Raw genomic sequence first — 14077 nt, 5'->3', positions numbered from 1 at the left:
GTTGTGATGATGACAAATTTAGCATAGCAAGTCCATGTCATAGGAATGTAGACTTTGGGAAGACTTGTATTTCCGTAAATGTTTGTAGGTGTGTTTCCTTTGATTTTGGTTTTGGTTTGGTTTTTTGTACAGATGATGTGTAAAGCAATCCTCTCCAGGGCCAGGTTAACAAGCAGTTTTTCTCTGAGACAGTTCACACCAGGAATGTCTCCTTTGTGAGGAACAAGCTTTCCTTTTTAATGATTGCTCTGCGAGATTAATATTTTTCTTGACCTGAAGGCACACTTAACTTTCAAACAAAGCCAAGTGCAAGGCAGTAGAACAGTAGAAGGGAACACTGAACAGAAATGTTAGTAGATTTTGTAATTTATTATAAAGTTTCAGGAAAATCTTAAGTTGAGCAGCCAGTTAGCTCAGAAAATATTTTGCTTGTCCCTGTTTGAAGTAAAGTCCCAGTTGTTGGATTCTGACAGTAGCGCTGCTGTCTTTCCTCTGTTAACAAACAGAACCCTGAAATGAGCAAGTTAAAATGAAAAATGAACTCTGAAGGTGGTAAATATTTTTTTCTGTTCCTTCTTTTTAAAAGTCTAGTAGAGTTATTCTGGAGGTTGTTTTTCATTTGTCCTTGGAACTTTTGAGGTTCAACTGAGACAATTTGACATCTCACCTTGAGGTTTATTACAGTTCAGCAGAGTCCTAGCAATATTGTTTTAGCAAATGTTTTCCAGACTCTGGGTTGCATGTTATGTCAGTGGCTGTAAGGACTGTGAAATGTTCAGAAAGGAAATTAATTGGTGCTGCAATTAAATAGTGTATACAATGGTATATTTACAGCACTTCTGGAAAATTGCAGTGTCAATTCACAGGCATGCTTAATGGCTTCTTAATGAATATACGGCACGAAGGAGCTCTGGGTGCTTTTTGTCAGATTAGCTGCAAGTTTTGGGAAGGGACCTTGAAATACATGAACAATGTGTCAGTGATAAATATTAACCACAGCTCTCAATAGAGGAAATAGATTATGTTTAATGGTGTGCGCTGGGTCCAAAATCATTAATTTCAGGTCCAGGCCACAGAGGTCACCTGGATTGTAGTTGCTGATTCAGCTGGTTTGTACATGACAGTTTCTGACCATGTGCTGGCCCAGGACAAGTGTTTCATCTGTGGAAATCCTGGCTTGTTTGGAATGGGAAGCAAAGGCTTTCCCTTTGTGTTTCTTCCTCCCCCCATCTCCACGCTGCATCCATACAGTTGTTGGGAAGTTTACTTCCTTGCAATTGTTAATTCTCTCTGCATCTTTGAAATAAAGGCTTTATCCCCCAGTTGAGTCTGTGGTTGGCTGAACTTCTTAAAACTTCTGGAGCAATACACATTAAAAGTAATTTACACATTAAAGATAACTTGTTAAACATGTCCGTAATAAATTGACATGAACACTGTCATTTCAGAGCCATCTCAGCTTTGGGTACACTTGACTTAGGGCTGCTGTCCAAACCTCTCAGCTTCTTCTGAAGCATACAAAAATGTTTTCAGCTATACTTGGTTGGTTTTGGCAAAGATCTTTAATAAGGCAGCTGGTTGTGAAGACTGTGTGTTCTCACATGCGGATTTTGAAGTTTTGCTGTGCTCAAGGATTCTTTACATTTAAAATATGTTTAAGGAAAGTGGGGTGGTTTTCTCTTATTTTTCTTTTTTTTTTTCTTTATACAATCTAAGTGATTAGTTTATTCATTACTTTGCCAAAAAGCAGATGCCAGTCTCGCATATTTGTATTAAGTTCAATGCCAGTGTTCCAGACAGGGAGGAAACACCACAGTTTCCCATATCCTGATCAAGTTTTGTCAGAGAATTTTGCACACAGTATCAGCAGTACTAAATTGCTACAAGTATTTCAGCATGAGGAGAAGCTGTGTCCTGTTCATCTAGTGAATCCTTGTTAGTTCCTCACTAAACACTTGGTTTGCTCGCGTTACAGACTTTGGGAGGGAGGCTTTTGTCCTTTCATCTGCTCCATCACAGGTTATCTCCTCAGAAAGCATTCTATAAAGCAACATGCCTTTCTCTGCTTTCTTGCTGTTACTAATTAAATCACCCTTATGAAGACATCCTTTTCACACAGCCAACAATATGAAGTATAACTGACTCTCAACAGCGTCGTTTTCCTTGCGTGCACATCTCGGTGCGTGGTTTCGCTGGAGCATTTGAGGAACAGTGGGTGAGGTCCGTGTATTTGCTCAGCAGGATTAAACACGGAGATAGCACTGTTTGCAGACTTTGACAAGCTCAAGTGCAGCAGCTGATGGGAATTTTTGTTGGGTGAACTCAGTAGCCTGTTTGAACAGCAGAAATTAATCCTGTTCCTGGAGGGGAAGAGGTAGCTCAGTGGTGTACATAGTGCCAGGGTGTCATGGTGCATGCTGTGAGCTCTTTTTGGGGGGGGGGCAGGATGGGTTTTTCTCTGAACCAGATGGCCAGTTTCTCAGAAAACTGCATTAATATCTAGTGCCAAAACCCAGGGACCTTTTTTGATCTTTCTTTTCATTAATATGCTTAATCTTTCCTTAATCTCTGAGCTGACATTGTCCTTACTTTTCCAAGATAGTACATGCTGCTGCAATCTGGCTGCTGTGGGCTGTGACTGATAAATTAGTTCAGGACATTCAAAATGGTATCAAATGATAGATTGTGTTCCAGGTTCAGCTGTCTGTTGGAACAGCAGCGGTGGTAGCCAGCTAAAAAAATGACAAAAACTGAGTGCAGGCAACAAGAAAAACAGAGCTCCTGGGTAACTTTGCAGTAAGCTCAGACACTGCGGTCAGTCTGACTTGGCAAAAGCAACAAACCTTTTCCTCTCAGTGTAAAAATCAAAGCTCCCACTGATATTGATAACAGCAGCAATGCAGTGGGGCAAATAAAAACTGATTGTATGACAATGGGAAAAATGTTTTTCTGGCTTTTTCCTTAGTCTCTTGTTGTGGAAGCTCCTTCCCTGCCAATGGCAATCTCCTGTTACCCTAAACCATGGCCACATTGCTTCCAGACTGGGATCCACAAGCTGCTGGCCACAGCTGATGTGGTTAGCAGTTGATCAGCTCCTGTTGCTGATTTAAGCCTTTATCTTTTCCTGCTGGATGGGATTGTTCCTCAACAGCTCCTTCCTGTTGACAAGAAACATGTCCTAGGGTTAAATTACCAGTTACCCAATCTCTCTCTTGATATACCTTAATGGGGTTACCTCTGTTACAAATTCCTCTATTATTTTCAAAATGCATAAGTAAGACTTTATAAATCTGAGTTGTGGCTGAAAGACTGAGACATAAAATACTCATTTGTGTAAGAGAAACTCGGAAGCTTCCTTGGAAATGAGTGGAAATAACTATAACATGTAATGAAGAACCTGTGTGAGCAGTTGGACTCAGAGCCTGAGAATATTTTTGTTGTTTTATTTCTTGGCTATTACTATATGTAATTACTGTGTATATAGTATTAGATGCTACAGTATATACATAGTATGTACTATTATTGCTATAGCATTGTATAGGACTATATACTGTAACCCCATGAGGGCTATGAGGGGAGAGGAATGAAAGTGTGGCATGTTGATAGACATAGCACCAAGAGTTGTTATGAGATAGCATAATGGAAATGTCTCATGGAAAATCTCATTTGTCCTCACTGCTTAATGATCCTGGAGGCTGGAAGAAACCCATCTTACAGTAGTATGGTCTGGTGGTGACTCAGGAGGTCCTGCAGCACTTCACCTGCATTTCCCCTGTAGTCCTGGTTCAGGAGGGCACGCAGAGCAGCAGTATGAAAAGGCGTCTGCTGAAGGAAAAGACCCTCTTGCTTCCAATAAAAGCACATAAATCCCATAATGTATAGAAGCTTTTATTTTTTCCAGAAACAACTGTGGTTGTCATTTCTCTAGCAAGACTGCATTCCATTCCTGCTTCTTCCTCTCAGTTCATTTGCTGAAGGCAGCTTCTGAATGAGCAGGAGAGGGAAGTGCTTGCAAACAAGGACATGGAGACGTCTTAAGAAGCAGTGCATGCTTGTCTTCCAACCTTGTTGGACTGCAAGTTTGCAGAATGCACATGTAAAATAAATAGAAACACAAGTTTGAAACAGAAAAACAAACTGAATGTTTTGGAGAAGCAAATATTAATCTTTGTAGTACCTTAAAGTATTGAAAGCATGTCTTCTTGTCTCCCCCTTAGATTGCAAACAGTCATTGAGGGAAGAAGAGGGGACAGTAACTATCAACAGGAGAGGAGCTATCAAGCAAGCCAAAATCCACTACATCAAAAATCATGAATTTATTGCTACCTTCTTTGGACAACCTACATTTTGCTCTGTCTGCAAAGAGTTTGTATGGTAAGAAGGAAACATTAAGCTTCCCCCCATCCACAAAGGCAAAATAATTGCAAAATTTGCTTCAGGTATGTTGAGACAAAACATGACGTGTAAATTCATGTGCTGGGAAATGGAAATAATATATTCACTAGGAGCATTGTTATACCTAAGAACTATGGTTGTCTCTTCTACGTTAAAAAATAGAATTTGAACATTTTTGCCACTGAAATAATTGGCAAAAATTCATCAGCATCAAGTGAGATCTGACCTGTGGTCAACAACAGTTCTTTCACAAAAGAGCAAGATGGGTAGATCTGAGCAAATAATGCTCAGACTTTGAGACGTGAAGTGGCTGATAGCAAAGACTCAGCAAGAACAAGAAGCTGGATCTCTGGCATAGTAAAGCATTTTCATAGTAAGTCAGATCAGGAGGGTTTCCCATGTGATTGAAACCTTGTGTTTTCCGAGTTTCCCTCCTCATTTACTGGTCTATTGAAACACACTACCTTATCTCCTAAACCTTGCCTTCCTAAGAGGAGATTCTGAATAGCAGAAGTTAGACCAGTTTTTTTAATGGGAACAAATATTCCCATAGGCAAAGGATTGATTGGCTGACGTGGTAAAAATAATAAAAAAACCCCACACCTTTTGCTCCAACAAATATATACTTTTATGATTTCCTTCTTTATCATTTGTTTTTCAGGGGACTCAACAAGCAGGGATACAAATGCAGGCGTAAGTCAATTTTATGCTTTTTCTTCTACTACTTTCCACATTAACCTGTAGATTTAATAGTTACTGTTGAAAAATCTTCTGGAAATACGCATGGCACAGTGCATCATCGCTGGAGGTAGTAGTGGATATTAAACATCAGTTTTGCACAGTAACCTAAGGGTGTCTAATAATGATTCCTGCCTGAGTTTTTAGTATCAAGAGTTAGACTTAGTCTTCTCGTGTGTAATATAGTTGAAAAGTTGCACTCACTTGAGAGCTGTTTTTATTAAACCTTTTCTAAAAATAATTACAATTATTGATGAATTTTACAGCTGAATTAAAAAGCACTTTGGATTTAGCATGGATGCCTGTGCATTACTGCAAACAGCAGGGGCGATATCAAAGGGGAAAACTCAAAAGCATGATATTGTCCTTCTGTTAACAAATGCTGGTGACATGTTCTAATGGTGACAGATTTAGTTTAGAAATAGAGGTCATGTAAAAGAAAATGGGGGGAAGCTGCTTTTAAAATGTCATCATCTGGATCTTGGTCTATATAGTATGCTGGAAAGAAGTGTGTTTTTCACATTATGCTATGAAATGTGAACACCTCATGCCATTATCTGAAGGAATCCTCTTTTTTTGTTTGTGCATGTCTTGAAGAATGCAATGCTGCTATTCATAAGAAGTGTATTGATAAAATCATTGGGAGGTGTACTGGTACTGCAGCCAACAGCAGGGACACAATGGTAAGAGCTGGAACAATACATTTAGAGTGTAATTATGCAATTAAACACTCCTTAACTAACAAAACCTTGTATAGAAGCGGCCAAGTCCATTTGGGAGGTGCCTGGCTGTACAACCCAAGTTACTGTCTTCTCGTGAAGATTGTATGTAACGTGTAGTGGATGAAACTTTAAAGCAAGAAAAGCAATTAAGAGCCCTGCAAGGGGGTGGGTAGTATTTGATGGCCAGATTCTTCCCCTGATGGATGAGAGATGTTAAGACTGATGTATTCGAGATAAAATTGTTGTAGCTTTGTAATATCTAAGCCATTTTCTGCAAGAAGCTGGTCCTGTTTTGGGTAGAGTGCCTCAGCCCTCTCTCTGCCCTCAGTTTCAGAAGGAACGTTTCAACATTGACATGCCTCATCGCTTCAAAGTTTACAACTACATGAGCCCAACCTTCTGTGACCACTGCGGCAGCCTGCTCTGGGGGCTGGTCAAACAAGGACTCAAATGTGAAGGTACAGAGGAGCAGGGAGGGCAGCTGGGACCTCTCCATGCTCTTCCAGAGTAATCTCTCCCCCTCAACTCCTCCCTAGAGATTATCCATTGCTACAGCCTCTGTGTTTGTGTACGGGTGCAAATAGGCACTTGGCTCATGAGACAGCTCGGCCACGGTGAGCTGCTAATGCAGTCGGAAAACGTGCTGTGGAGGGGTGATCTTAAGTATAATCAAAATTACTGCTTTGGGAATAGCTGAGATTTGGTGAGTCTGACTACACCTAAATGTGTAGTGAAAGTGTTTACTGTAAATACTGGTTTTGTAATTCTCCCACGAAAAGACAAAATTATCTTTATTGTAACAGATTTTGAGAAGAAAGTAATGATGATTGGACTTCTTTCCTTTTGAACAATTATTGTAGCCTTCATTGAGTTAAAGATTAAAACTGCAATTTTATTAACAGTGATAGATCCATGTCCAATCTGATCTTACATCAAGGTTTCTGAACTGCACAGAGAAACAGCCCTTTTGTTGTTATGTCAGACAGTATTTTCCTGATGCTTGTATAACCATCCTTACATTTCTTTTAGAATGTGGGATGAATGTGCACCATAAATGCCAGAAGAAGGTGGCAAACTTATGTGGAATAAACCAGAAGTTGCTAGCTGAAGCTTTAAATCAAGTTAGCCAGGTATGCTTTGTTGCCATTTGTCAGGTAATTAGTTGTTTTCAGAGCATTTGGGGGTTTTTACTTCATCTTTTCTGTGTCACTTTTATGGGGAACCGAGTTTGGACCAGGGGAAATGCAAACAGCTTTCTCTTTTTAATTAGACCCAAAAAGAGACTAACAAAGATGTCAATAGCCTGAAGTTGAAATTGGGGGGAAAAATCCTACTTAACAAATAAATTTTTAAAAGATTTGTGGTTTCCTGAAATCGAACTTTGTTCTTCTCCGGTGCCAAGGTTATTCTCCCCCTTTCTCATTCATTGTTTAAACAGTGGTATCGTAATGCCAAAGTCTGGTTGTCCGTGCCTCAACTTGAGAATTGCACTTGAATGCTAAAATTAAATAAATAAGGCAAAATATAACAGATATTCTCAATTTTTATTAATCTGATATATACACACAGAAAACTCCTCTGGAATTAACCACAGCCCCATAGTTTACATTGTTCATCTCCTGCTGCAGCCTGGCTGTCTCTTGTGGTTGACTTCTGACTTGCAAATAAAGATTCAGACACATGCTCTGAAATAAAATAGGAAAATATATCACAAAAGCCAACAGTATTTCCTCTGAGCTGAGAGTTCCTAAGCTTTCCCAGGATACTTACTTTGGAAATAGTGAGAGCTGCTGCACCAGCTCTTTCACAACACAGGAAAGCTCGATCTTTTCATTACTAAAATTTGATCTCGGGGATCTTCCATACATAAAATTTGTTTCCATATGCTAAAGATGGATGTCACACACAGATATGACTTCAGCATGTCTGAAGCAGGACTGTGATTTCCATCTCCTGTTTCAGATGAACATATATCCAAGGAGACATTTTCCCACAGTTTAAATTCTTCCCACTGTGGATTCAAACCATTATACCTTTAATAATTCTGCAGCAAACAATACAGTGTGGGCTGTTCAGGAATTCTAGTGACTTATTTTCTCACAGTGAAGGATGTAAAGCAATTGGCTGGTCTGAAGCTGTAAAATATGTAGCTAAATAGTCTATGAACCAGACTTCTTGAGAAAAGATATGTACTAGGAGTTAATAATTAAAAAGAAAAATTTAGACTGCCATCATGTTGCATTTAACAGCTGTTGTTATGAGTATTTCTAAAGTAATAGTGCAAATATAATTTCAAATGTTTCTTTTCTCCTCAGAAATCTACACGAAGATCAGATTCTGGATCTGTAGAAAGTGTTGGTATTTATCAAGATTTTGATAAGAAACCTAGAGCTCCAGGAGGAGACACAGCAGGTGGGAAAAGCTGCAGTGTTTTAATTTATCCATTTACCTACCAGACTACACAAACTAACAATTTGAGTAGTTAGTTATTCTTGCCTTATGTTAGACAATTATTTTAATAAGCACTGTTAAAAAACATATACACATATATTTCTTTTTACCTTCATTCTGGCCACACAGAATATTTACATACTCTTGACAAATACCTGTGTTTTTAGCCCATGAGCATACCCACCTTTCTGCAAAATGCTTTACTCCCTGCAGTGCAGTTCCCCACGATGGAGGATGCCTTGCTAACCAGACACACGCATCCAACACGCTTCCCTCCCTCCTGTAACTGAAATGCCATGCACATTGCTACTTATCTTGATTTGGTCACAAACCATTAGAAACCAGTTACAAGTACTCTTTATTTTAGGATGTTAGTAGCCAAAATACTACATGAGATTGAACAGCTGAAATAGTTTTAGTAGTACCTGGAATCCTATCTCTACAGGTTCAGAGTAAGGTTTCATATTTTTTTTAGTATAGCTAAAAGAGTTCCAGCATTGTATAAGCCTTATTTTTGTAACTGCTAACTTATGATAATTTATGCTAAAATAAATGCAACAGTAGAAGTAACTTCTTACCAGATGGAAACCACCAGGCTCAGTAAGAGATACCAAGTGGTTTTGGAGTGGTACAGGATTGTATATATTCATCCACACATTGAACTAATTCTGTTGATGTGCCCAGTAAGAAAATTATTTTGATATTACTTATCATAGTTATTCTGGTTTGCCAGGACAGAGAAAAATAAAATAAAATAAAAACCTCTTGCAAAGGTGGTTTGGTTTAATACTAAGTCAGGGTGCAGCCACTGTGACTCCTCCCTGGGTTATTCCAGATGCTGTGCAGCTTATGGGGCATACCTAATATCCTCTCATGATTATCATCAGTGTCTTGTTGGTGACCCAGCAGATCTATGCAGTGGAGATTAAAAAAAAAAATACAGTTATTAATTTTAGGATATAATCAGGATTAGCCTTGATGATCATGCTTCTTAGCGAGCATTGGGCATAAATCAGATCTTTTTATGGCCTGTCAGCGTAGGCTGAGGGACTGGCCTGCTCTGTTAACACAAGATAAATATTTTGTTTATGAGCAGTCCCTGTAAAGTATCTTTTTCTCCAACTTTATGCTCTGTATCTTTCATACAGGGGAAAGTTAGGGCCTTTGATTTTTTTTTTTTTTTTTTTAAATCAAGTATTGCTGAAATCCAGCACCAGAAACAATCACAGATTCAATTCAAAATCCAACACTATCAGGTACGCTCGAGCAATTTACGCTTTGTTATAAACTACAGGAGTTGACCCTTATGTTTAGATTCACCAGTATTCCAGCAGCAGATGCACTGCAATAGCATCTCACTACTTAATTCTTAGCGGGGGATCTGAGTCATGCAGTTTTTCTGCATATATTGAACTTTAAACTCCCTGTTTCAATTAGCAGATGGCAGCGAGTACGATAAACTCTGGGAGGGAAACACACCCAAGACAGCGTTACGAATTGCAAGCAGGAGAAAATTCAACATAGACAGCTTTGTCTTCCATAAAGTACTAGGGAAAGGAAGTTTTGGAAAGGTATGTAACAAACAACTAGAACTTCAGGTGACTGCCTTGCTTGATCTCTGCACTGTGATGGGCTATTTCCGGTAACCAGAAAGATCTTACTGTTACAGCCACTCGGGTAGATAATCTTTTAAGGGAATTGAATATAACCATCTTTGTCAAAGACACTAGAAATTCATCACCTGAATCTTGTCCAAACTCAAAAGTGATTCATAAGGCACAACAATTTTGTAATTATTTACTATCGAGGCAGAGGAATTACCCTTCATGCACCACTGTGCTAAAGGGTATTTTATGCTCACACACTCTGTATAGAAACAGCCTCATGATGCTGCAGTGCAGTGGTGGGGGGAGATGTGGCAGAGCAGCGTGACCTCCACAGATTCTGTCCACTCTTGTCTGTGAAACTACAGCTCCAGTGAAGGAACGGGCTTTACATGTCTTCTGTTCATACAAGACATTGACAGAACTGCCCTGGGAGCTGCTGTGCCTGTGTTGTGTGGTCCTTACGCCCCGTCTCCTCATCTTTATGCAATTTCACTTTCCCAAATCCCACTTATCTTTCCCATTTAAATAGTTTTAATTGTCACTGCACCTGCTGTAAACACCTGTGACTTTCCCTTACTGATAACCATTTTTTTTACATGCTGTAATCTCAGCTTTTATTTTTTTTGTAGGTTCTGCTTGCTGAGCTGAAAGGAAAGAACGAATTCTTTGCTATCAAAGCTCTGAAAAAAGACGTGGTGCTAATAGATGATGATGTGGAATGTACCATGGTGGAAAAGCGGGTCCTTGCACTTGCATGGGAAAATCCATTTCTCACACACCTTTACTGTACGTTTCAGACAAAGGTAAGCAGCCCCATGGCAACAGCAACACAACAGCTTCTTAATTTTAATGGATGCTGTTACCAGCAGTCAAGTGAAAGTAACTTAGTGATGCAAGAATTAAATTTCCTTTTCTTGTGCTCTGTGCAATAGTTCACAGGCCTTGTGGAAAGTTAATGTGAGTATGTCCTCCACATACATTGTAGGGAACAGAATGAGATCAGGAGATCATATATGCAATCTAGAATAAGAGGCAGTTTATATTAAATCCTTGATCTTAGCTTTACCCTCAGTGAGGGGGGGGAAAAAGATGACTGTCACAGGTAGAAGTCAGTTAAATCTGTTTATATGTATATTTTTATTAAGTCTAGAAATCCACAGGATACAAGATCAGCTATTTCCCTTCACAATACTAGACCAGGCTACTCAAATCTCTAAGAGCCTAAAAGATGACTGTCACAGGTAGAAGTCAGTTACTAAGTCTGTTTATATGTCTATTTTTATTAAGTCTAGAAATCCACAGAATACAAGATCAGCTATTTCCCTTTACAATACTAGACCAGGCTGCTCAAATCTCTAAGGAGCCTTGTACATGTACACTCTTAGGGGTGCATGAAATAGAGAAATACTTCAGGAGAGGAGAAAAGTGGCTGCTTGGTCCCCACTGGCCACATCACTACTTCATCTATGGTTGCAATAGCATCAGTAATTTTTCCATTCTCTGGTTATTTGCAAACAGGATCATCTGTTCTTCGTTATGGAGTTCCTGAATGGGGGAGACCTGATGTTCCACATACAAGACAAGGGGCGTTTTGATCTCTACAGAGCAACGTAAGTCCACACCCCTTCAGTCCTTATTTCTGTGAATGATTTTAGTCTCTGTGGTTTCACTGCTTCTAGCTCTGCACTACTTACCTGCAATCTTTCACTCACCTTTCAGTGGCTGATGATTGAAAAGGTATTTCTGATTTAATACAATGCTGTAGCTCACTTAATGGCATGTGGAGTTACGTTTTCTTAATTTACATAGCAGTGTGATGTTTTGAGATGCTTGTACCTAGAGATGTGAAGTAAACTGCAACATGAGCCAGCAACACAAAGCAAAAGTAGAGCTTCAGTGTTCCTTAGGACAGTGTTTGGATGGAAAAATGGGGAAACAGCATGAGAGAAAAAAAAATCCATACCTACATTACTTACTAGTAGTGCTAAGCTGACGTGATGGATAACCTGCACGTTCTAAAAGATACCAATGAAATGGGGAAGCTCTTTGTTTAGCAAGTGCAATTGTGTCAGTTACCCATGGCTTAAAGATCACTGGAGCTGAAGATTTAAAAGATGCAAAAATATTGTATTATTTTTACTTTACCTATCGTAATTTTTTTTAGTTTTTAGGTCAGTTTCTACCCCTCTCACCCAGTTTGAGTTGTGTCATTGAATGAGTGCGTGCAAGGCTTTAGAAGTAACAGTGCAGGGTAGTGGACCCACCGGTAAGCACCAGTGCTACTGTATAACCAGACTGGAAAATTAATTCTGTTGCTGCGCACGGTACTGAGGAACATTGACTGGAAGGGATCAGCTCAAGGGGTCTGGCATAAAATGTGTCTGGGTAGCAACCAGCTTTAGAGGTCAGGGCAAGCTCCCTTCCTGCTCTTCCAGCAAAAATCTGGACCAAGCTGCTCCAGCTCACCTGCATTCCAGCAAACATCTGTGCATCTGGCAGCCGCTCCTGGCATCCTCTGGAGCCATTGCTGAAGTTTTGGGTCAAGATGTATTCTGCTATACAGAAGTGGAAATAGTTTTAGATTTGTTCAATTTTTTTAAAAAAGCTTTTAATACACTTTAGGAGCAGGGGGAAACATTCTCTTAGCACTTTCCTTCATATCCTCTGGATTATCATCTCATTTTTTGAGGAGAATGGCCCTGAATTGATGCTCCTTTTCAGTCCGTCTGTTGCAACTGGGCAGGTGCAGAGGGAAATAGCTGAGGTCAACTTAGCCATTAGTCCCCCTCCTAAAGGAATCCTGTGAGTATTGACCTCCCAGTAGCTGGCTTTCAAAAGGCACGTGTGTATCACTGAAAACATATAAAGACTATTAAAGAGTAGGAAAGGGACATCGTTCCCTAATGGAAGTGCAATGAAGTACTAAGGCAAGTTGTTGTTGTGTCCCCTCTACTGTTTGGCATTAGACACTACAGATGTCTGGTGAAGGCATTAACTTGCAGAGAACAGCAACCAGCTCTATCAATACAGGTATACTGGTATTTAAAGAAGCGTACAATATTCCTCACTCCATTAAGAGACATTTACAGCAGCTTTTGGCCAGCTGCACTGACTGTGTTATAACTGAGCAAGACAGATAAAAAGATGTTTTGGTCTTTTCAGGTTTTATGGAGCTGAAATTTTATGTGGGTTACAGTTTCTTCACAGCAAAGGCATTATTTATAGGTGAGTACCAACCAGCTCTAGTGTTGGACCTGTGAATTGTCTTAGCACTTCATGCATCTTTGAGTTACTGATTGATGTAACAAGTAAAAGCTGTCTGTCAGAGAGCTGATGCTATTCCAAGGGCGTTCACATGCCCGAGACGAATCTGTATCTGTGTGTCTTTTCCATGGCAACCAGAGTGATGGAATGTTATTTATGCTACACAAAAGCAGTTTTGTTTCAGTTATTTTTAAACACTACCTTCAAATCATGAGTTTAGTTTGGAGGCGAGGCAGAGGGTCCTTAAGGCCATCAGTTCCTACTGGCCTTGTGAAAACCACTGAGGTGAAAGGGGTCTGCTTTGGCCTTCCGTTGAAACCACAGCATTGATGTTTCTGCCTCACGAGGTTGAAAGATCAGGGGCCAGTCCTGATCAGCTGCTTCTTACTGTAAATACCCAGGCTATAAGAGATTAGAAGTTTGGGGATTTTTTTTTAAAACGTTTTTCTCTCAATTTCCTTTCTCCAGCCTTTTCCCCAGCTTCAAAGCAGCATTTGGTAACTAGTTGCTCAGGTAGTGCTTACCCCTGTAACAGACAGGTACAAAGAATAATGGCTGTGTGCTTCAGAGCACGTTACACAAGGCCTTAGGTAAACGTGCCCCAAAACATCTGGTGTTATCCATCTCCCTTTATAGAAACAGGGAGCATCTGTTGGAGCATCCATCCTTTAAAGCAATTTTCTGAAGTCAGATACTAGTAAAAAAGTATTTGTAAAGAGGATGAAATCACAGGAATCCTCCTTGGTGAAGAAAGATGATTCTTACAAGCCTGTCTGCCCCTCAGAGAAGAGGGGCAGTCATAACCCAGGAAGGTACTTGATGTACCCAACTGTATTCCCACTGCCTCCTGCAGGTTTTTATACAAGAAAGGATCAAACTCCAGGATATGCTGTCATCAGC

The 14077-nt window shown here is 39.8% G+C and overlaps 1 protein-coding gene across 1 annotated transcript in view; it reads left to right on the top strand.

The window, feature by feature from the left end:
* Positions 1–4217: 4217 nt before the first annotated feature.
* Positions 4218–14077, top strand: part of PRKCD (protein kinase C delta) — a gene marked incomplete at its 5' end in the record, with an annotated part of 14804 nt that continues 4944 nt past the window's right edge. The window contains 10 exons of the mRNA XM_029083644.1: positions 4218–4374; positions 5057–5088; positions 5731–5816; positions 6184–6313; positions 6885–6985; positions 8171–8267; positions 9744–9877; positions 10543–10716; positions 11432–11523; positions 13076–13138. Of these exons, the coding sequence (XP_028939477.1) occupies positions 4218–4374; positions 5057–5088; positions 5731–5816; positions 6184–6313; positions 6885–6985; positions 8171–8267; positions 9744–9877; positions 10543–10716; positions 11432–11523; positions 13076–13138 (1066 nt within the window). The remainder of the gene's footprint in view (positions 4375–5056; positions 5089–5730; positions 5817–6183; positions 6314–6884; positions 6986–8170; positions 8268–9743; positions 9878–10542; positions 10717–11431; positions 11524–13075; positions 13139–14077) is intronic.

Source organism: Antrostomus carolinensis, unplaced genomic scaffold, assembly GCF_000700745.2.
Source record: "Antrostomus carolinensis isolate BGI_N321 unplaced genomic scaffold, ASM70074v2 scaffold6032, whole genome shotgun sequence".
Classification (NCBI taxonomy): Eukaryota; Metazoa; Chordata; class Aves; order Caprimulgiformes; family Caprimulgidae; genus Antrostomus; species Antrostomus carolinensis.
Note: the sequence above shows the minus strand (reverse complement) of the source record. Positions and strands in the feature narration are given on the sequence as shown.